The 22,816-nt window shown below is 37.6% G+C and overlaps 5 protein-coding genes across 6 annotated transcripts in view; 2 read left to right on the top strand and 3 right to left on the bottom strand.

Moving 5' to 3' along the window:
* The window catches only part of LOC134657586 (transmembrane protein 80-like), a 418,575-nt gene that overhangs the window by 392,143 nt on the left and 3,616 nt on the right, over nt 1-22,816 (bottom strand). The window lies entirely within an intron of this gene.
* On the bottom strand, nt 121-1,329 carry LOC134657625 (zinc finger protein 92-like). The gene has a single exon (XM_063513187.1). It carries the CDS (start codon nt 1,254-1,256, stop codon nt 126-128), a length of 1,131 nt encoding a protein of 376 aa, XP_063369257.1. The 5' UTR covers nt 1,257-1,329; the 3' UTR covers nt 121-125.
* On the top strand, nt 1,882-2,907 carry LOC134657634 (small ribosomal subunit protein uS10m). The gene is made up of 3 exons (XM_063513199.1): nt 1,882-2,025; nt 2,190-2,440; nt 2,605-2,907. Exons 1-3 carry the CDS (start codon nt 2,011-2,013, stop codon nt 2,852-2,854), a joined length of 516 nt encoding a protein of 171 aa, XP_063369269.1. The 5' UTR covers nt 1,882-2,010; the 3' UTR covers nt 2,855-2,907.
* On the bottom strand, nt 7,419-8,129 carry LOC134657421 (transmembrane protein 216-like). Of its 2 annotated transcripts, none has more exons than XM_063512968.1 (2): nt 7,867-8,129; nt 7,419-7,718 (listed from the first exon to the last, which is right to left on the bottom strand). In XM_063512968.1, the coding sequence occupies exons 1-2, from the start codon at nt 8,099-8,101 to the stop codon at nt 7,528-7,530; spliced, it is 426 nt and encodes a 141-aa protein (XP_063369038.1). In that variant the 5' UTR covers nt 8,102-8,129; the 3' UTR covers nt 7,419-7,527. The 2 variants fall into 2 exon arrangements, with proteins under 2 accessions (XP_063369038.1, XP_063369037.1); XM_063512967.1 differs by having other exon boundaries at nt 7,421-7,721.
* Nucleotides 12,808-21,653, top strand: LOC134657398 (luciferin sulfotransferase). The gene is made up of 7 exons (XM_063512945.1): nt 12,808-13,197; nt 15,550-15,626; nt 16,680-16,754; nt 17,276-17,395; nt 18,841-18,994; nt 20,540-20,664; nt 21,412-21,653. Exons 1-7 carry the CDS (start codon nt 12,990-12,992, stop codon nt 21,646-21,648), a joined length of 996 nt encoding a protein of 331 aa, XP_063369015.1. The 5' UTR covers nt 12,808-12,989; the 3' UTR covers nt 21,649-21,653.

Genomic DNA, 22,816 nt, shown 5'->3' with positions numbered 1-22,816 from the left:
ATTGCTGACTTATAGTTATACCATCAGCAACATTTCAATCCTTAGTATAATGATAATTGGCATGATTTGATAATAATGATGATGACGAAAGAACAAAGAAATAAACACATAAATATCAGGATTTTCTACATGGCAACATTATCTGACACAGGAGCTTCTATTCCATTCTTTTCTAAAGACTCAACCTGCAAGTACAAGGGCATTCTTCCAGTCCTCATTTTCTCTCTTTTATGTACCTTCAGCTGATGCTTCATCATCTGTTTCCGATATCCAAATGCTTTACCGCAGATGTTACAGAGATGGTCCTTAATGCCGGTGTGATCGACTTTGAAATGTAGGTCTAACATCCGTTTTGTGTTAAAGCCTCTACCGCAGGTTTCACATTTAAAATCATGCTCCGCTTTATGTACATGCATATGTTTGTTGAGGTTACTTTTACTTATGAAACATTTAGCACACTCTGAGCATTGATACGGTTTATCCCCAGTGTGAGTTCTCATATGCATTTTTAATGACTCGGTAAATCTACCTCTATACGGGCAAAGCGAACATTTGAATGGTAAATCATAGAAATGTGTCAACCGATGCCTTTGAAACTGCCCCTGTATGATGAACTTCTTGCCACAGATATCACAAACGAATGGAACGTCTTCTGGTTTATGCAACAACAGATGCTTTTTCAAATATGATTCCGAGTACAAATTACAGCATATTGGACATCTTATCTTCATATTCTCGTGTTCTATAGATGCTTTGTGTTCATTGTAATCTTGAAATAGGTTGAAATCTAGATTGCAACGGCGGCAATGGTAGTTAGGTTTCACTTCCACTTTGTGTTCTGTGTCATCATAGTTGTGGTCATTAAATGTATCATTGTTAAAGTTTAAATTATGTTCTGTAGCCTCCTTGAGTGTCTGTTCAGATTGTTGAGCAGTTTTTCTGAATAAAATCGCGCCTTCCAACAGAGAATGACATGGTTCACATAAATATTTGGGAAATATATCGTCAATCTGTACTTCAATGCCTCCAAAGGTATTCAAGCTTTCTACAATGTCTTTACGGGCATCATCGCCATAAAGAGGAATATTACCTTCCTTAAGACATACTCTGCATGTGTAGTCCTCAAGCGCCTTTGGCTCCTTCTTCACCTTGGAGTGATGAGCAATTACGGAGTCTTCAGTTTTCTTGTTCTTACATTTACCATGGCGTAAACGCCTGCAATGTAGCAGTTTCATAAGAACTAATGATCCAACCATTGCTGCGGCTATGTGCGACTGTTTCCTAGGAAAATATCTACCAATTCTAGTTTAAATAATATTAAAATATTAGAAGATCCAAAGAAAACTTGGGAATATTGGGATTTGTTATATTTTGACGTTTCAGTAAAAATGTTGCTATAGTAAAAAATATTTTTTTAATAAAGCTAGGACTCCATTCTCACCTAATTTCTATAGCTGGTCAACCAAATCTTGTCAGTAAAAAAAGGAGCGAAATTCAAATTTTCTATTGGACGATATCCCTTCGCGCCTAAGAACATTGTGTTTAAACCCTTTAAATAGGGATATATGGCCTAAATTATGTCACTCAAATCACAAATGACGAGAATTTAGTACTCTTGAAAGTTTGTTGTAGTTACTTTAAGACTGCAGCCGTAAAAGTCTAATTTCAAGACAATCACAATACGTAATAAGACAGATCATCGATACATTCGTGAAAAACATCCCCCAAGATTTTGATTTCATGCCTTGTCTCTGGTACATCTTTAACATTTTGTAATAGAAATTTACTGATGTAGCCGTAGCCTTATTGAACAAATCAAAACTTGGAATGGTAACACTGTAATCTCCATTGATTGACAGATGTCATTGTCAATGTCATAATCATAAGTGGTGGGTCTGATTTGGGCTCCGAGACCCAATTATTTTGTCGTTATTAAGATATAAAGACTCGTTACATCTGAAATAATCTCTATATTGTATTTAGTCGAAAAAGCATCTCGTATAAATAAAAATGAACGTATTAAAGGTAAATAAGTTATAACCTCAAATCTGTTTTCATTTTTTGTTTTTACTTAAAAATATTTTTTTATGTTAAACCAATACAAACAATCAGAGTCTTAACAAAGTTTCTCATGTATTATCTTCAGAAAACTAGCTTTTAAGCAGTTTAATACAAATAATCGATTTCAGGGTATTTGGAAGACCTCACCGCTGATAAGGAGCACCATAGCCACAAATTATGCCGCTCTTCGACCTCTTTCCACTGTCACGTCCACTCCAGTACCAAAGACAATTCAGGACATCCCTAGCACAGTGGAGCTGGACAAGTTGTATAAAAAAGTTGAGTTGGAAATGAGAGGCATAGATCCTGCTGTGCTGCTCAGTTACTCCTGGTTTTGTGTGGCTGCCGCGTCGCATTTAGGGATCGAGGTGACGAAAAGGTTTGTAATAAGTTATTATTCTTGTGATTTTATTCTTTAAAATCAGTCTAAACTTTCAATCTTTTAGTGAAGTAGTACATAGAATATCTATCAATTAACTCTAAAGTGAATCGTCACTTAGTGTTTGGATTGCAAACTTTGCTAAATCAGAGTATTTTTTGCAGTTTTGCACCCAGAAAAGCTGAAAAGGAGAGGCATACCCTCCTCAGGTGTGTTCACATCTACAAAAAGCACAAAGTCCAATATGAGATCCGGACATACTTTAGGTTTATTCATCTACAGAGGCTCACCGGGTCCACCTGCGATACATACCTGGAGTACATTGAAAGGAATCTACCAGAAGGTTGCGCTTTGAAAGTCACTAAAGTTGAATGTCAGAAGCTACCAGAACACATAACCCCACCCACAGAATAGTTATTGTAAATATAGTGTAGGTAGAAAGTTTAGAATAAAAGTTTAAGTATGAATTTCCTTTATTTATTTATATTAGGCAGTTAGTACATTGTGTTTAAATAAATGTTTACTATAACCATTCTAAAACAGCTACATTTAAGTACTGTGTCCCAGTATTTGTTAAATCTGTAGTAGTTTTTCTATAACATGGTCCACTTATGAAGCTGACAGTAATCTAACAAGATCTAATCAACTGCATCAATAAAAACATTTAAATACATGTCAGTACATAAGATAAATTAATACACAGAATTTAATATATATAAATAAAATTATTCACTATAGTTCATTATTTCTAGCATTAGAAAGAACTTGAAAGAAGGTAAGCGATTTTGACATGTCTTTTAATTAAAAAACACTTTTTAAAAATCAATAACTATTATTTATGAAAGCAGAAGGCTATAGAAGATCGTATTAGATTCATAATTGTTACATATTTACCGTAACTTATTTTTAAAATATGTTTTTCAATTAAAAGACACATCAAGATTGTTTACCTTATTTCTAATGCTAAAAAAACGAACTCAGGGGCGTATTTACCCTAGGGCCAAGGGGGCCATGGCCCGGGGCGGCAGCCCGCGGGGGGGGCGGCGAAGCCGCCCCCTCGCGGCTGTTTCTGGGCGCCTTTTATAATCAAACTTAGCTATATTTTTTATTATATTTTAATTGACATTTAAATTAATAAACAAACGAATGCTTCAAACCCCACCAATTGCTTAAAATATCTACCAACAAGTACCTAAATTAAGCAACATTTTCGTTCAAGAAGTATTAGTTGAGGAGTGTCTTTTCAAAAGGGTTTATTTTTTTCTTAGCGGTACTTCTAGAGAGAACCTAGCTCAAGAAAACTTAAGGTCCAATTTAGAAAAAGATTCCCAGAAAAAATAAATCCTTTTAAAAAGACACTCCTCGGTTAGTCGAAGCCGTTATGGATCGCTCCCATACATAACCCAATTTTTTTTTATTAAGCTATGAGCTTCATCACATATGTTCCTTGAATAATTCTAAGCATTTCGAGTGCGAGAGGCAATAAGAAATGTGCGTCTAGTCGGGGAGAGCGGGGTACAAAGACGGCCGCCACCCTTCATATTTAAAAAGAATCTATTCTCTTCCTGGTGGCTACTAGGGCAAGTTTGGTATCATTTTCGTATAAACCGAAGACGTAAAATTCATTGCTGGTATTAGTTTTTTTTCAGTTTCATAGTAATTTTACAAGAAAAACAAAAAAGGTGTAAATATTGGTTGGAGATGTTTGCTTTGAGAGCTATTAACTTTTGTATAGTGACAAAAAATGTCATACAAAAAATACTATACTAAAGCGCAATTCATGTATTTTCTAAAAATATACACTTTTAATAATGTTCTAATGCAAAAAGATGGTGGAAAAAAAATGAATGACCGCAACGCGGGTAGCTGGACTCGCGCTGGGCGGCGTTTATCTTACAAAATGGTCGAGTGCGAAGTATCTGCTTATACTTAGGTAATATGTTAAATTTTATGATGCCAAATAAAATACTTTCTGTATTTATTTATAAAACAATTAATTGTCAGCAGTTTCTGGTACTCAGAGATACTGTGCACTTTCATTTTCTTTTAATGCAGTTGCAACGATTTTTGCCACCTGTCTCGTCTTGCACCTGCAACGAGTGTGTTCCAGGCACACACTTGCGACATCGAGTAAATCTGATCAAACAGGAGTCCATTCACTGTATTCCATTCTCCAGCCCCAAGAAGAAGGACTCGGAAGCTTTTGGAGAGGCACTAAAGGCTTGTCCCCAGACATGGACTCCTTGATATATTGCCGGAAGTGTGTGCTGGTGGAGAGCGGCTTTCGTTGGAGGGATATTTTCTAGCTGTCTATCCCTGTTTGTAAATAGATATTTTATCTAGTCGTTGATTGTTGTTCAAGGGCTTGAGCAGAAAAATAAAACCTTGGAGTCATTCTTACGTCATTCGCTACAAAATAGATTGTAACTATTTTATTTTAAAATAGGTACGCTGAATTTGTATCAATCAAAGTGCCCGTGATGCCTGGAATGCTTCACTGAAGCAACTTGCGGATTCAAGGCATTGTTGGATGGAAAATTGGCAGAACAGAAGTGGACAGTTTTATTAAGAAATTTATTATAAACATGTACCATCGGTAAAAATAAACTAGTTTGATTTGAGTAAGAATGACTCCAAGGTTTTATTTTTCTGCTCAAGCCCTTGAACAACAATCAACGATTAGATAAAATATCTATTTACAAACAGGGATAGACAGCTAGAAAATATCCCTCCAACGAAAGCCGCTCTTCACCAGCACACACTTCCGGCAATATATCAAGGAGTCCATGTCTGGGGACAAGCCTTTAGTGCCTCTCCAAAAGCTTCCGAGTCCTTCTTCTTGGGGCTGGAGAATGAAATACAGTGAATGGACTCCTGTTTGATCAGATTTACTCGATGTCGCAAGTGTGTGCCTGGAACTCACTCGTTGCAGGTGCAAGACGAGACAGGTGGCAAAAATCGTTGCAACTGCATTAAAAGAAAATGAAAGTGCACAGAATTATGTCTGAGTACCAGAAACTGCTGACATTTAATTGTTTTATAAATAAATATAGAAAGTATTTTATTTGGCATCATAAAATTTAACATATTAAGTAGAAGCAGATACTTCGCAATCGACCATTTTGTAAGATAAACGCCGCCCAGCGCTAGTCCAGCTACCCGCGTTGCGGTCATTCATTTTTTTTTCCACCATCTTTTTGCATTAGGACATTATTAAAAGTGTATATTTGTAGAATCTACATGAATTGCGCTTTAATATAGTATTTTTTGTATGACATTTTTGTCACTATACAAAAGTTAATAGCTCTCAAAGCAAAAATCTCTAACCAATATTTTCACCTTTTTTGATTTTCTTGTAAAATTACTATGAAACTGAAAAAAAAAACTAATACCAGCAATGAATTTTACGTCTTCGGTTTATACGAAAATGATACCAAACTTGCCCTAGTAGCCACCAGGAAGAGAATAGATTCTTTTTAAATATGAAGGGTGGCGGCCGTCTTTGTACCCCGCTCTCCCCGACTAGACGCACATTTCTTATTGCCTCCCGCACTCGAAATGCTTAGAATTACTCAAGGAACATATGTGATGAAGCTCATAGCTTAATAAAAAAAGCGGCCAAGTGCGAGTCGGACTCGCCCATGAAGGGTTCCGTATTTAGGGGATTATGACTTATTAAAAAAAAACTACTTACTAGATTTCGTTCAAACCAATTTTTGGTGGAAGTTTGCATGGTAATGTACATCATATATCTTTTTTAGTTTTATCATTCACTTATTTTAGAAGTTACAGGGGGGGACACACACATTTTACCACTTTGGAAGCGTCTCTCGCGCAAACTATTCAATTTAGAAAAAAATTATATTAGAAACCTCAATATCATTTTTGAAGACCTATCCATAGATACTCCACACGTATGGGTTTGATGAAAAATTTTTTTTTGAGTTTCAGTTGTAAGTATGGGGTACCCCCAAAATTTATTGTTTTTTTTTTCTATTTTTGTATGAGAATCTTAATGCGGTTCACAGAATACATCTACTTACCAAGTTTCAACAGTATAGTTCTTATAGTTTCGGAAAAAAGTGGCTGTGACATACGGACGGACAGACAGACGGACAGACAGACAGACAGACATGACGAATCCATAAGGGTTCCGTTTTTTGCCATTTGGCTACGGAACCCTAAAAATGTTTGGGTCATTTCATAACTTCCTCCAGTATAGCTGAGCTGACAAACGTTTTAAATTACGACAGCGTCATTGATGATTTGGTCAACCAATTTGTACATAGGAAAACAATGTAGGTAAATGCCTATGTGAGTAAATGGTAAATGTTTAGTTTTTTTTTATTTCACACCCCAAAGGTACTTGTTGCAGGTTTTGGCAGGGGGGCGGCAAATCAAAATGGCCCGGGGCGCCAAATTTGTAAATACGCCTCTGAACGAACTACTTGAGAATTAACTGTATTTTAGGCTGTAATCTTTGGATTGATCAATAATTTATGTAAGTAAAAAAAATGTATAAATGGTATATTTGGTTTCTATCATATACCTATTTGTGGTATAGAAAGCTATTGCAACACTTGGATACAAATCTGTAATAGTACCTAATACTAATATTGTTTATTGCAGACCATGGTACAATGCAATAGATGTTACAATAGAAAAAGATCACATGGCACCCTGGTAGGGTATCACAATTATCCTTAAGACTACATTAACTAAATATAATATTTAGTACAGTTAAATAGACTTTCTGTGCATTGAGTTTAGTAATATCCTTTTATGACAAAAAATTAAGGCTACTTGTCTGTATTTTTTAACATCTAGTAAGCTAACAACAAACACTTAAATATAAACTACATAATACTTAGGCTTTAATAAAGCATATAATTATGTTACCTAACTACTTTTACCTAAACATACCCTACAAACAACTTTCCTTATGTCTCTTACATAAATCACTTGTATATAAACTACTCTATGAACAAAAAACACTGCTTTAAAATTGGAATGTTACAGTTTTTCAGTCCAAAAGCTTTTGGCATTATTTAGTATCTCTTTGGCACTGAGGTACTTTGGAACTTGTTCTATTCATACTGTTGGTTTTTGCACACTGTGAACATGAAGAGAATGGCGAAGGCCATCTCCAAGGCGTGAAACATGAGCATTACGGCGCACCAGATGTACTCCAGCCTTATAATGTAGGTCTGGTAGATGAGGAAGTAGCAGACTCCTACTGCTGAGGGTATTGTGAGTAGGACTGAAAAGAACACAGGAACTTCTGAAACAAATAATTAGGTACACGGTCAGAATAAGTCATAAGTGTTTTATACTACATATAAAGTCATATTTTGCGAGTGGGTGACGTCATTATCTTTCTCAATGAACTTGGCCTGGTTCTTTAAAAATATCAAGCGCCTACTTACTTTTACTAGACAAGTTTCCTCTCTGTCCCAAAAATATGCGGAAAGCCTCGATAACACACAAGGCGCCGAAAATACCAGTTTCAGTTAGCAAGGCGTTCTCTGGGTAGGACACATTTATCGCTTTCAATATCCCAATGGCCACTTCACACACGAAAAACATGCCCAAATAAAAATTATTCAAGTACAACAATATTTCGTAGGCCAAACTAGAATTTACGTTGGTCATTTTCGACATTATTTTCGTCCGGTTTTGGTCAAAACATGCAGCTCAAGCTGAACTGAAGTGAATGAACGTTTACTTTGCCGAAAATGACGTTTATTTTAGTTCGTTCAATATCGTTCGGGAAAGCGGAAGTGCGAGTGAATGAGGGAGAGGGTGCAAGCAACTCAAGCAAGGCGCAAAAGCTAAACTGACAAACATTTATTTGCGGGTGGCTAGAAATGGAACTAATTTTGCCACGTAGTTTTTTAAGGCTGTCGATTGGCTGTCGATTGATGGAAGCGCCTTTTCCAGCGGCAAAGTTTTGGTAGTTCGTTCGTAGTAAGTTCAATACGCTTAGTGTGACGTGCTGGTCACGTTTCATTAATTTTACTTTTAATGAGTACAAATGTTAACTTTATGTTTATCTTTGTCGGGCACTTTTCAAATTCCTAATATTGATACTATGAAATTAGGCAGGCTACACAATCATACACCAATAGATACATACCCTCAAATATAGCTACTGGACAAACAACAACATAAAAAGTAAATACATTGTAAGTTCTAATATTTAGATCATTAGGTTTCCGCATTTAGTCTGCTAAAAGGAGCGCATCGAATCAACAATCCGGGCACACTTTGTATGTGCCCAGACTTGCTTTACTAAAAGCGTAAGGCAAAAACAAGTATACATAGACAAATGTATAATAAAGACTGAAATAGTTTACATACAAAAGTTACAATCAGTGGTTTAAAATCAATGAAATTAAATGTAGTTAAGTAGGAGTAAACGTTACTGCGGCAGCGGTAACGTTGCTGCAGTTGTAGTATATATTATATATAATATCTGGGTGACCGAGCTTCGCTCGGAAAACATATAAAAACTCGAAAATGCGCGTTTTCCCAGAGATAAGAACTAGCTAGATCGATTTTTCGCCCCCAAAAACCCCCATATAGTAAATTTCATCGAAATCGTTAGAGCCGTTTCCGAGATCCCCGAAATATATACAGGGTGGATTTTCTTTTTGGGTCAGTGAGGGCAGCTACCAGATCCCGTGCTGCTACAAGAAAACGGTCTTAGAAAACCTTCCCTCGATTTCAAATTAATGAAGATTGGCTTCTACAGATTTTGAAAAAAACATACAGAATGCGAGAAAAAGGTCATTTTTGACAAACTTTTTTTTTTATGCCAATCTATCCCATTCCTATTGAGGATCAAAAGCTTGTATGGAAGAAAAAAAAAAATTCCGGCTAGAAAAGCCACAAATCGAGGAAAACTTTTCCCATACAATTTGTATGAAAATGAAAAATTTTATTTTTCACATGCTATTTTTGTATGCCAATCGATTCCATTCCTATCCAGTATCAATAGTTTCCTAGGGGTCAACTTTCGATAATGTACTAAAAAGCCACAAATTAATAAAAACTTTTTCCATACATTTACTATGGAGAAAACGAGAAATTTTATTCATGATTTTCTATCGCACTCTCGTGGTACGACTACTGTTCATTTATTTTTCTTGCGGAAGTACCTTTTGTTTGTCAGATTTTTTTAAATTTGATTTACCTACATTAAATCTAATAAAGGGGTCCGAGATTACGGCTACAAACATTTTTTAGGAGGGAATATTTTTCATAGGTATTAAGTAATTAGTTATTACCTACATTCTTATACCTACAAAATATCATTAAAAATGAAAACTACAACCATTCATCTATGTTTTCTAAAACACAACGTATTATCTTCCAAATATTTTCATTTTATACTCAAACGAATATTTTTGTTAAACTAACAATATGCTGCTACAACCATCGTACGACTACCAACCGCACCAACCTATTTTAAAAAATAAACTATATTATGCTCATGTCAATTAATAAAAACCGAACAAGGGCGAATCGGACTCGCCCACCGAGGGTTCCGTACTTTTTAGTAGGTATTTGTTGTTATAGCGGCAACAGAAATACATCATCTGTGAAAATTTCAACTGTCTAGCTATCACGGTTCATGAGATACAGCCTGGCGACAGACAGACAGACGGACGGGCAGAGGAGTCTTAGTAATAGGGTCCCGTTCCCGTTATTACCCCTTGGGTACGGAACCCTAATAAACTATCGGCAATAAGTACCAAGTTGCGCAGATGCGCTAATGCTAGAAGTACGAGGGGTGTTCAAAATATTCTCGGTATGAGAATGAAAACAAACAAGTACGAAAAGTTTGATATTTTTATTTTTCAATATACTCCCCCCCTATGTTCATACACTTAAAAGATCGATCAATTATTTTTTTTAATCCCTCGTAAAAATATTTTTTATCTTTCGTGTAAAAATGCTCCTCCACTGCCGCCTTCAATGCTTCATCGTCAGAAAATTTATTTCCACGCAGATCCTTTTTAAGATTGGGGAGCAAAAAGAAGTCCCTGAGGGCTAAGTCCGGACTATACGGTGGGTGAGTAACAGTTTTAAACCCACATTCAACAATAGCTGCCTTGGCAATATGAGCAGTATGGACGGGGGTGTTGTCATGCAGAAGCAGAATACCTTTGGTTAACTTTCCTCGCCTCTTTTCTTTAATTACATCCTTTAATTGACGTAGAATGTTAGCGTAGTACTGTCCTGTGATATTTACACCTTTTTCTTTATAATCGATTAGTAATACTCCTTCACAATCCCAAAATATCGTGGCCATGACCTTGCCAGCTGAAGGGATGACCTTGAACTTCTTGGGATGAGCTGAACCCTTAATGTGCCACTGCATGGACTCTTGTTTACTCTCTGGGTCATAATGATGAACCCAGGTTTCATCTCCAGTAACTATTCTTTGCAGCACCTCATCAGGATTTTCACCGCACAGGTCAATAAAATCGGAACAACAAGCTACACGCATGTCTTTTTGAAGCCGAGTCAGCATTCGCGGAACCCATCTTGCACTTACTTTTGACATATTAAGATGGTCATGTATAATATCATGTACGGTACCAATAGAGAGATTGGTTACTTGTGCTATAGATTTTACCTTCACTCGACCATCTTCCAATATAAGTTTTTCCACTTTATCAATATTTTCTTGTGAAGTAGCTACTACAGGCCGGCCAGGTCTAGGGTCATCTTCAATACTCTCCCTTCCGCGTTTAAACTCGCTTGACCACTTTTGAATGGTAGATAAAGAAGGAGCAGACTCACGGTAAACACAATCCATTTCCTCTTTTATGGTTTTTTGATTTTTACCCTGTTTTGTCAAGAATTTTATCACGCATCGATGTTCTAATTTAGTTAACATTGTCAATTCGCACATGATGTTCATGTTTGTTCAGCAATTGCAGAAAAACAAAAGACCATCTCGGTTCGAATTATACTTATTTTTAATGTCAATGAATAAACCTTAGCGGCCAGTAACGAAAGAAATTTTAGAAGAGGTCGTAAGATATCAATACCGAGAATATTTTGAACGCCCCTCGTACCTACATGATTACATGACATAACGCACAAACGCACCGCACTTGTAATGCATAAAAGGTGGGGCGCCTCTGTTATAACTTTTTCTATTTTTGTTTAGAATTTCCACCAAAATGTTGTTGAGTTGAATGTAGTTGCCCCTGAAACTACTAGGGAACCTGAGCGTTAACAATAATATTTGATGCCAACACTGCCAACAGGTGGGTCCCGAATTTGGCAGAATTTGATAGGTGCGTCAGAAAATTAGGCATTATAAATACACTGCTTGATGCTTTTATGAAACGAGCAGAAAGCGAGAGCTGAAAACCTACTATGCCATTCATTATGTAGGTAGTTGTAGTTTGTAGTATCAGTCACATAAACTATAGATGGTCAAGCAGATCTTGTCAGTAGAAAAAGGCGGCAAATTTGAAAAATGTAGGCGCGAAGGGATATCGTCCCATAGAAAATTTGAATATCGCGACCTTTTCTACTGACAAGGTTTGCTTGACCATCTATACTCACTCACTATTCATATTTTTGCTATTTTAGACATTAGCGTTATTCATAAAAGACTGCTAACTTAATCAGTTTGTCCCTATCTGTCCTTATGCCATAGAGAGGGACAAACGATGATCATCAGCTGTTTAAATTAGCAGACGTTTAAGTATGAAAATTATGAATAATGCCAATCTCGCTAGCAGTCGCTCGGCTACTAGAAACCGAAAGCGGCCAGGAAGAAAGCAGCACTGCAGTTGCTATTTACCCACCAAACCTGTTATTACCTAGAATACCTAGGTACTTATGATGCAAGCAAGTGCATCAGACTGCAGGTTAGAGATCTAGCTAGGAGAGTGTAATTTATAAGGGGTCGTAAGGGGGTCTTGATTGTGTCGGTATTCAGTCATCTTTGTTTGACGTGTGTGTTGTCACTCGTTTAGTTTAGTTGTAGCTTAGTTTTAAGTCAGGTACCCACTGAAAATCAGCGTCATGGCTACCTATAAGAAATGTGGCATATTGCGTAAGCGAAGTTCACCCATGTGGCATATCGCGTAAGCGAATTTGACCGATGTGGCATATCGCGTATGTGGAATATGGAGTTTATGGCGTTTCACCAAAGTGTCATTTCGCGTATGTGTCAATCTGCGGAGATATCTCATTATGCGTGTAATCGGCCGTGGCATTATGCTGAGTGTCGCCATTATGAAAACCAATCGCCTTTGTGGTCCCAACATAAGATGGAGAGATCATTGGATAAACTGTGAGATTTACTCTTAATTTTTTTAACGCATTTCATTTTCTTGCCATTTTATTTGCACATCTCGTGTGTCCGCACCTTTACCTATTTCAGTATTCCATCCTATTGGAAAGTAGTGAGAGTGGTTGCAGAACGCGCTGCACGCGACCACACCGCTTCCGCGTAACGTTCGGAACGGACGTTCGAAAATCGAATGTTCAGTTACATTTGAAATTCCAAATTTGAAAAATGAGGGTCAAACCGAACTTGACCTTTTCGAAGCTGGATAAGGAGACGGGGGAGCTTCTGGACAGAATGTTCGAGAAAAAGGATTGCATGGTGGAGATTAATCCGGGAAGGGTGATTCTGCCGGCGGATTATATGACGATTGGGCAGGATATTTTGGATATGGAGGTGCTGGAAAACGATGTTTGGATGTGCTCGTATCCTCGAACTGGTAAGTCTATTAGGGCCCGATTCGGATTTTGAACTAGATATCTGTTAGACATCACCAAGATACGACAACGATATTTTTAAGATCTAGCCTATCAAATTTGACATTTCCGCGATTCTGGAGATACTCTTGAACGATTTCCACAATGTCTAAAACGTCTCCTTATGTATTTTTAGATCTCAAAACGATCTTACTACGATAATTTAACGTACCTAAAAATGACATTGGTTGCCCGAATTGAGCTGCAAAAGATATCTAGTTGAAATCTAAACTACCAGGTACAGGTACCGTACATATCGTATCGATTTCTTCTCTAGAACGGATCTTGTTTTCCGAATACCGCGGTTAGACGTATAAGAGTTTTTAATCGATAGCAATGTTTGTCCACTTCTCTTTGAAGCTGTTGCAACCCTGAAGATTCCACTTTTCGAACCATTCGCTTGTTCTAATTTCAGTACTAGTGCGAGAGGTTAATCAAATCTTTGTCAACAAGAGGGCATACAAATGCCTATTTTCGAATCTGTTTTTCCGTTAATTAATTTTCACCATGGTCGTAAAGGCTACCTTTATTCTTCAAAAACTGTTGAGAAAGTTGCATTCTATCTACAAAAGTGGAAAAGTAATTTTCACCTCAGCAGCTCGAACAAGGGTACTTTGCTACTTAAAAACAGTGAGCAAAATCGCATTTTGCTCACTGAGTGGGACAAAAATGAGCAAAATGCGACTTTGCTCACTCAGTGAGCAAAATGCGATTTTGCTCATTGTTTTTAAGTAGCAAAGTACCCTTGTTCGAGCTGCTGAGGTGAAAATTTAATTGTTGGTATATCTTAAGAAAACATGAGTGAATAGAGGTAAGTGATGAAGAAGGAATACATTTTTCGGGTTCTCTAATATGTTCTCACTGCTGAGGTGAAAAATGTTGTGTACTACACTAGATCAAAGTTATTTACATCTCGTGCGCTTTTGAGTCCCTTACTACGCTCAAGATTCTAAATTAGATTCACTCGCTACGCTCGTGAATCTATTATAGAATCTTTCGCTTGCACGGGACTCAAAATAAGCACTCGAAGAAATATCAAACTTTGATCTCTTGTTGTACAAATAACTATTGTTGCAAATTTTGTTGTAGTTGCACTTTTCCTCCCTGCTAGGAGGGATCAAAGTAGCACTTTTCTGTTCTAGCACACTATTTTTACATTTTTTTGCACATTATTTTTTTAGCTTAAATAATCAGTCTGAAGCATCAGATTGTGTCAACACTAAGATTTTTTTATTTTCCTAATAGTTGATGTGAAAAGCAGTATGTATCACACGGTATTAAAATTATTTCGTCTTGGGCGTTAACACTTGAATCCCTCATTACGCTCAGGATTCTACTTTAGAATCCATCGCTTCATTCAGTATTCAATGTAGGTACGCCCTTGACGGAAATATATAATTTTGATCCCTTGTAACACAAACTACTATTACAATATTAAAACTAAAGTGTCATTCAATAGAACTTGCTAAAGCTATAGTGTGTCAAAGGTCTGTTTGATTTCAAACATAGACAGAGAGAATCATACTATCTTTGTCTTACACTAGTACTAGCACCCAAAAGAAAAGGATGAGTATAGTTTTTTTGTTCCTATTTACTGACAAGATTTGGTTGACCCAGTATATGTAAACAAACCGCCATACTAAAATTGACACTGAATGTCAAATTACTAGTAACTTTTGTTTACATAGTTCACAAGTTTATTGAATGACACTTTATAACTAAGTATATTAAAGTAGGGGGAGTTTCTTACATTAGCTAAAATACTGTTTACATTTCAGATAAAAGGGGTAAAGATCTTAGATAGAATAGTAAGTGTGTGTGTTATTGATGTGTATGGTTGTAATGTATAGTTGAACTGAGCCTGTGAGCCATGCCATGCGGATCTCGGATCCGGTACGATAAAGGTCAGGGTATAATTGATTCTGTTTCTTCGTATGTTTTACTTTTTAACCATATTGTAGTCTGTTTTTTACAGAAATTGACTTTTATGTGATAATTTTGAATGGTAAATATTTAATAGCGTAAATATTCAATTTGCAATATTTCACAGTTAGAATTTACCTCGTGTTGATGTGGTGAAAAATTGCGTTTCTCGGTGGCAAAGTTTGGTTATTCCTCGTGCCTTGAAACCCTCACAGCGCTCAAGATTCCATATCTCGTACCCCTCGCTACGGCTCGTGATTCAATTATTTCCATCATGGTTATTTTGTGTACAAACAAAACTAAAAAATTACCACATTAGTCTGATGAGAAGTTTTCAATAGTGACTATTTGATTTTTGATAACATTTTAATAGTATTATTTAATATGTGCAGGCTCCACTTGGTGCCAAGAAATGGTTTGGCTTATAGGACATGACCTGGATTACGATGGCGCCAAATCTTTGCAACAGGTAAGTTTTATTACAATATTTTGTAGTCTTTAGATTGACTAAGGGACTTGACCCTTAATTAAAGGTTAAACGGAGCAAGCCGCCGCCGAACCGGTGAACCGGTACTTTCCCGCACATGGCGGCATTGTGCTTCCGCGTTTACCAGGAGTGCAGAAAACCAAGGGATAATATGTGACCCAAATACAAGAGTCCAGTAAGCTGCGCTAGATGGCATTTTGCAGCTATTAAGTACGCATGTGCAATCTAGTCTATTAATAACTGCATTAAAATACTAAATCGAAGTGAAAGAGAAAGTTTTACTAAAATGGCGTTTCAATGCGATAGAACGAGACAGGATGAGGGGTAGTTTCTCTGTGCATAGGCGAAACAAGTGTTGTCCAGGTCTTTCAAATCTTCCTCTTGATCTCGACTTCGACTGATATTTTCCAGTATATATTGGACTATAGACCTGTAGTGACCAGTTAGCTAGAGGTCCTACTTTATACTGGTTAAGGTGAGGCGCTGGTTCAGTCATGGGAATGAAAGCTCTGAAAATTGATTTCCTCAGTTTTATGCCGCCCTGGTACACGCGGAAGGGAAATTGTCTCTAAAGCTCCAAGGGTGCTACGGATACGAGATGAACTTGTCAACGGACGTGTGTACAGAGGGCCTACCGCGAACCACGTTCGACGTGTTGCCTCTTTGTCGCACTTGTAAATTCGTACGTAAGTGGGACAGGGAGGCAACACGTCGAACGTGGTTCGCGGTAGGCCCCCTGTTCCGCTGATCGCTCTCAAATAATAGTGCTTGGTTTATGGATGCTGCGAATGTAGGTACTGAAAGCATATTGAAGTGATTGTTGGTGAACCTTTTGGAGTTGATATAAGGTTCAAATTTATTGTTATAGCGTTTCCATTTTAGCTGATTCAAAAATGTTTTCTTATGTCTATCTAGCTAATTGTAGTTTTAGATCCCTCATCTTCATTTTTCACTCGTTTATTCATTCATCATTAGTTGAACTCACCTCTAAACAAAATGTTATTTTGTTAAATAATCATGTTGTTTGTTTATTAGATTCGCTGCCCGCTGGTAGAGCTATCATGCATCATGGTGGCTGGACATTCGGAATGGCATGACGAGTCTGTAAAGGTAAGTTTTTATTTTAAGTTTATTTGATAAACACTCTAAAATTATAGTTTATACGTCCTAGTATTCCAGAAGTGAAGAAGTATTAGCATTCCATTTTGGAAGCATTTATTTAACTTTCCCTGTTAACTAATCTGGCAAGCCAGCTTTGACGTAAAATTCATTTTATTGTGTAGCAGATAGATCCTTCGCGCCTAGATTTTACCAGACTATAGTTACCTATTGTTATTATACATGCTAGAGTCTGTGCGGAAAGAGAAGAGTCGTGAAATGTATGGGGCCCAATACATTCTACGAGAATGGTTATATTATATCACCTAGTGTCCTATGGGCGAGAAAATAACGCAACCTAATTAGTTTTTGTACCTGTCACAATCGTCTCAAAGTGTAACTGTTACCTATTTTGATTGTTTACTTTTATTTATTTTTATCTTAAGGTAACTAGGTGATAGCCAACAGCATATATAGGTACCAATGCGAGTTGCGACTTCCGATTGTGCCTAGTTGTAAATTTTTTTTTAAAGGGCACATCGGTGGACCTAGTGAAGTACCGGCTAGCGAGACCGCGGTACATCCGCAGCCATCTGCCTTGGGACTTGCTGCCAGTGGACATTCAGCGAGAGGACGGACAGGCTAAAGCCAAGGTATTATATTACTTATTTTGTTTTTATTTAACGTAATGAATGTTAATTATAAGATGTAATGTTTTGAAAAGATGTGTCCCTCCGAGTTTGTCGGCGGTTCCATATTGGGATACCCTCTTCCAATTGAGGGGGGATTTAAATCTTCTCGAAGTGTAGGGTTGGAGCCGGTGTAGCTTTATTTGACGTTCATAAGCGCATTGTAATATGCCTACTTGAATAAACTATCTTTATCTTAAATCTTATCTATGTCACCTATACTGCACTACAGTGCTAAATTCATCCAAAGAAATATTTCACAAATGATTGATCGCCTACATAACGAACAACATACCAAGTGCCTAAGCACTCATCATGCGTAAATCTGCCTGCAGAATTACTCACTAATGTACGCAGCACATCAGCTGTCTTAAGTCGGCGCGCACCTTACTAGTCAAAGGATCTTGAAGTTTGTACATTGTAGCTACGTTATATATTTGCATGGCAGCAACAATTATCGCAAGCACGCGCAACTTTTTAAAAATAGAATGTAACTGTTGTACAGAAGCTTCAAATTCCTTTGATTAGTCAGGTGCGCTACGACTCCCAGACAGCTGATGTTGCTGCGGTACATAACGTAATGGCGGTTGGGTGCATCGTAGCTTGAATGCTTCCTTTTCCTAATGTTTGCTAACAACGTTTATGAAACGATTTGTGGCCGAGTCATTTCGAGGAATTATAGTTATACTGTACTTGGGGGCTGTGTAATATGACTATGCTTATTATTTTTGTGCAATGTTAAGTGGATATACAAGTACATTGTACACAATACAAGCCTAAGTGTAAGGCCTGAGTGGACGCTCAAGTTGGGCGTGCAGCGGGGCGGGGCGTGCGGCGTGCATGTTAAACAAATGCAAGCGTATAGGAGCGGCCTTAGTGCACGCTGCTCAAGTCACTTGTGAGCCCGACGCCACGCTGCACGCCCCGTCGAACGCTCCGCTCCGAGCGTCCACTCAGGCCTTACACTAAGTTTTAAAGTACAGATATGCGGTAAGTACGTAATTGTTTTTCATCTCGGAAACGTTCGTATTTGTCATGCTACTTCAGTCAACCTCAGTACTTTTTGTACCGAGATAGACTGAAATAGTAAGACACGTTCGTACGTTTCTGTGAAAATTCGATGGAAATAATTATGCACTACATCTGTAGTAGATAGCCAAGACAAAACAAAAACCAAACGTCTTCAAAGTACAACAATAGTCTCACCTTGATTGAAGTACTTAACACGTTACTCGTTCTACAGTTGCTAGTTGCTAGTTCTACCGGTGGAACTAGTAAAAAAATTTCAGGCGACCACTATTGATCACGCTTTTTAAAATCATTCAAAACAGTTTTTTTTTCAAAGGACTTAATGGGACTTTGTCCTCAGTATTTTTACCACTGTAATTTATATTTGTACGTATTCCCAGGTGATCTACACATCACGCAACCCTAAGGACATGGTAGTATCCTACTACCACTACTGCACGTTGGTACACGGCTTAAAGGGGACCTTTGAGGAGTTCTGCGATCTTTTCATGCGCGACCGCGCGCCCTTTGGACCCGTGTGGAACCACATTCTTGGTAAGAGTATTTTTAGTACTAAATATTGCACAGAAAGTCATAGAACAGACTGATGGTCATTGGGAAAAAGGTTCTTGTGACTTGGGGTGGCGACAAATAAATGTAAGCGGTGTGTAGCGAATTTAAGTACTTAAGTCAAAATTTTCACACTATTGGACAGCAATCATTGTCAAATAATAGTATTTTATGCAACCGTTGTTTAAGAGAGGTCAAAAAGGACGAGTGGCGTGAGTAACAATTTGAGGCGAAGATGAAAATTGTTAATAAAGACGCCACGAGTATTTTTTAACTCAGTTAAACAACGTTGCACACAATACTTTTTCTACGACCAAGCACTTACTTTGAAATAAAATTGTATATAAATGTAACAAATATTTTTAATTCAAGAAGTAGCAACAATGGAGGGTACGGGCGGGAAAAGAATGAATGAATGAAATTAAAATAAAACATGTCTGTGGTTCACTTATTTGTCAGAGATGACATTTAAGATAAGGTTGGAAACACTGTATTTCATTCAATATTTTTTAAGTTACACGAAGTATCGTAAAATCGCCAAAAAGATACTGCGTGTATGCACAAATTCTTTTTTGGGGAATAGACTAAAGACTTGTCTTGACGACTATAAGGTAGGGTTTTAAAGGTGTGTGCACGACCCTTTAAATGACAAATAAAAGTACGGGAGTAGAAAAAAAAAGTAAATAACCACTGGTACGGATGTCCGGCAACGTGCTACATTCGAGGCAAGTTGCACTTCCGCGTGTACCAGGATCACATATATGCGAGGAGCTTTCTATATTTTAGTTGCAATGCCATCTATCTCGATCGCTGTGCAATAAATGACTTCGATAGGGGGAGTATGGCTGCAATTTGCGGTATAGAAAGGTTTGTTTCTAAGTTTCGTCCTACGCGGTGTGTTTACACAGATAGTTGGGCCAAGCTAACTTTGTGCATGTCTTTGCATTGACAAAAAATAAAACATTTATTTCGGACCACAAAAATCCATAATATGTTAGTAAAACATGTACATGCAGGAACTTGTAATTTAGACTATGTTAGTACTTAACTTATTAGATACCTAGGATCTACCTACTACGTTTCATAGGGAGCTAAGGAACGGTGCAGGTTCGACCAGTGCTGCATATAGCTACTATCGAGCCTACCCGCTATCATACTCAGGATACTGTTGCTACTGTCAAGCACTCTGCGACGCGTCGCGGCGGCACGCTTTCTTATTGTAGCAGAGAAACTGTCTACCTGCGCGTCCGCGAACATGCCTGACGCGCTGCAGAAGCATGGCAGACGCAACAGCACCCTGAAGGCGTTGTTAAACTGAACTCGTAGAACTGAACAAAGTGTGGCGTAGATCATTAATGTCAAATTTATATGATAATATGACGATTATAAAGATATTCCATTCCTTTGTTCTGTTTAAGTCATAATCATTAAGTAATAGTTATTGCTCAGGAAACTTGATTTGGTAACTGAATTCGCCTGCTGCTGCAAATGATGATGATGACATTAAATCTGCTCTGTAATCTTCGACAGGGTTCTGGACCCGCCGAAACGACCCCAATGTCCTTTTCATCAAGTTTGAAGAGATGAAGCGCGACCTACCCTCCGTTGTCAGAAGGACTGCTGACTTCCTTGGGAAGACCATGACCAATGACCAGGTACGTGTTCTTTGATACGCCTGTTGTGTTCTTCACGTCGGGGCCTTTGGTAGATTGATAGATCACACTTTGTACAATTTAAAAAAGTACTAAATGTAAATATTTTAAAATTGCTTTATTATTATTAGAGTTAGATATGAGGATATTAGGTATAATTTGAGGTATATTTTACAAAAATGTGTTGAACGGTATTGTATCTGGAGAAGCCCAAACTGGGTAGGTATGTTTTGTAAACTATTTTTATTATAATTTAGAAAAAAATGTCTGAAATGTAATGTTGTGATATATTTTTAGAATTGGCTCAGAAAATCCTTTCGTTTAATACCACACTCGATAGGTTTCTAAACGTTTTTTTTTAAATATTCCATACAAAAAAAGATGACGTCATAAGTCCTCTTTTTTTTTGGTGCTTCGGGTCAAATTGATTTAAATGGCCTAAAGATCAATCGTACCAATTTTCATATCTTTAACACAATTTGCAGCGGCGAACCGCTAGCGCTATATACGATGTCTTAAAGTAACTAACGCATTACGTAGGCGAACAACACGCGAACGCGAAGCGACGCGATGCGGCGCGGGGTGAATCAATCCTTTGATACCTATAGAAGTGTCCTACGTGGGCGATCTCGTTGCGAACGCGAAGGCCTTGGGCCCGCCGCACCGCGCCGCGCCGTGTCGCGTTAGCGAGTTGTTCGCTTACGTAAGACGCAGCGTAACGTAACAAACCCATCAATTTCATCGTTCCAGGTAGATAAACTCTGCGACCACCTCTCCTTCAAGAACATGAAGAGCAACCGCGCGGTCAACCTCGAGCCAATCCTCCAGAAATCCTTCGGCAAGAGCTACTTGGAGGGAACCAAGCTGAGGTTCATCAGGAAAGGGGAGATTGGGGACTGGAAGAACTACATGTCTGATGATCTTTCGAGGAGGTTCGACCAGTGGGCAGAGCAGCATTTGGAGGGGACTGGCCTGAAGTTTGAATAATTTTAACTAGAGTCTGTGCTTTTTAAATTAACGTAAACAAACAATTCGTACATTTTCGGGTATACTATGAATTATCTGAGATGATTTTTTCGGGCTCAGGCCCTAGTCTATTAAACAAAAGGTATTGTTTCCTTTATGCAGTGCTTACACCTGTTTACTGCTAATAGACCCTACTTAAGTAACGGGAACAAACCCGTTTACCCGTTTAAAAGAAACAAAGGCTTTTGTTTAACAGATTAGTGCTCGAGCTCGAAAAAATCATCTGAGATAATTCATACTATATTAGTTATAACATTTATTGGTTAACCAACCAAATACAAAACCGCTTAGATCTGTCACTGAACGACTTGACTTTAAGTTGCTTTATTTGATCGTGTAAAAATATGTTCTCATCTACCCTCAACTGGCTTAAGGAGTCATATGAGGGTAGATTTTGTTTACGTTTATTTAAATACCTAAAAGTACAGACTATAGACTATCTTGTATCTATCGTACTGAAATATTTAGGAGCCCATAACGGGGCCCACTGATTAACAGCCGGACGGTATCGGCCTGTTAGTTAGAACAAAATTTTGACAGTTCCGAACAACTGACAGGCCGATACCGTCCGGCGGACTGTTAATCAGTGGGCCCCTTAAGAGACACAAGACAAACGTCTTTAGCGTGACATCCGGGGAATAGCCAATTTATAGAAAATGAGAAACGAAACTTATGATGTACGGAAATGATAACGTGATTTTTCGTCGAATATGTCATCCCGATATATTTTTACTTTTCGAATGGCACTTCTCGATTAAACGGTTGTAATTATGACGCACGGGCCACTCATTACGTCTTTTGACCTTAATTTGTTGACTGTTGTTTTAAATATTTCAATATGTTTGAGTAACTTTTTAATTTTTGAGTATATTTAATTGTAATTATTGCTCTTGGTATTAATAAACGTTTTTATCACAACTGCTTTATTTCTTTCGTATTCTAGTTTAGAGCCGAGCTACATTATCATAGGTTATATTATATACTTAATTCAAATTACATATTGCAGGCTGACAGCCCATGTATACCTACTGTATAATATCTTTTGTATTTTTTTTAACAATTAATATTTTCTGCAAGTAACGTCCACTGCGTTACCCTGCTAATGATAATTAATATTGATAATTAATAC

Source organism: Cydia amplana, chromosome 20, assembly GCF_948474715.1.
Source record: "Cydia amplana chromosome 20, ilCydAmpl1.1, whole genome shotgun sequence".
Taxonomy (NCBI): domain Eukaryota; kingdom Metazoa; phylum Arthropoda; class Insecta; order Lepidoptera; family Tortricidae; genus Cydia; species Cydia amplana.
This window is presented reverse-complemented; position numbering and strand designations above follow the sequence as displayed.

Excerpts from the sequence above, each read along its gene's own strand:
- LOC134657625 (XM_063513187.1), bottom strand. The coding sequence starts at position 1,256 with ATGGTTGGATCATTAGTTCTTATGAAACTGCTACATTGCAGGCGTTTA.
- LOC134657634 (XM_063513199.1), top strand. Across the intron at positions 2,441-2,604 it reads GGGATCGAGGTGACGAAAAG|TTTTGCACCCAGAAAAGCTG; the intron begins GTTTGTAATAAG and ends TATTTTTTGCAG.
- LOC134657421 (XM_063512967.1), bottom strand. The coding sequence starts at position 8,101 with ATGTCGAAAATGACCAACGTAAATTCTAGTTTGGCCTACGAAATATTG. Across the intron at positions 7,722-7,866 it reads AGGAAACTTGTCTAGTAAAA|AAGTTCCTGTGTTCTTTTCA; the intron begins GTAAGTAGGCGC and ends TATTTGTTTCAG.
- LOC134657398 (XM_063512945.1), top strand. The coding sequence starts at position 12,990 with ATGAGGGTCAAACCGAACTTGACCTTTTCGAAGCTGGATAAGGAGACG. Across the intron at positions 16,755-17,275 it reads GGCATGACGAGTCTGTAAAG|GGCACATCGGTGGACCTAGT; the intron begins GTAAGTTTTTAT and ends TTTTTTTTAAAG. Across the intron at positions 20,665-21,411 it reads AGACCATGACCAATGACCAG|GTAGATAAACTCTGCGACCA; the intron begins GTACGTGTTCTT and ends TCATCGTTCCAG.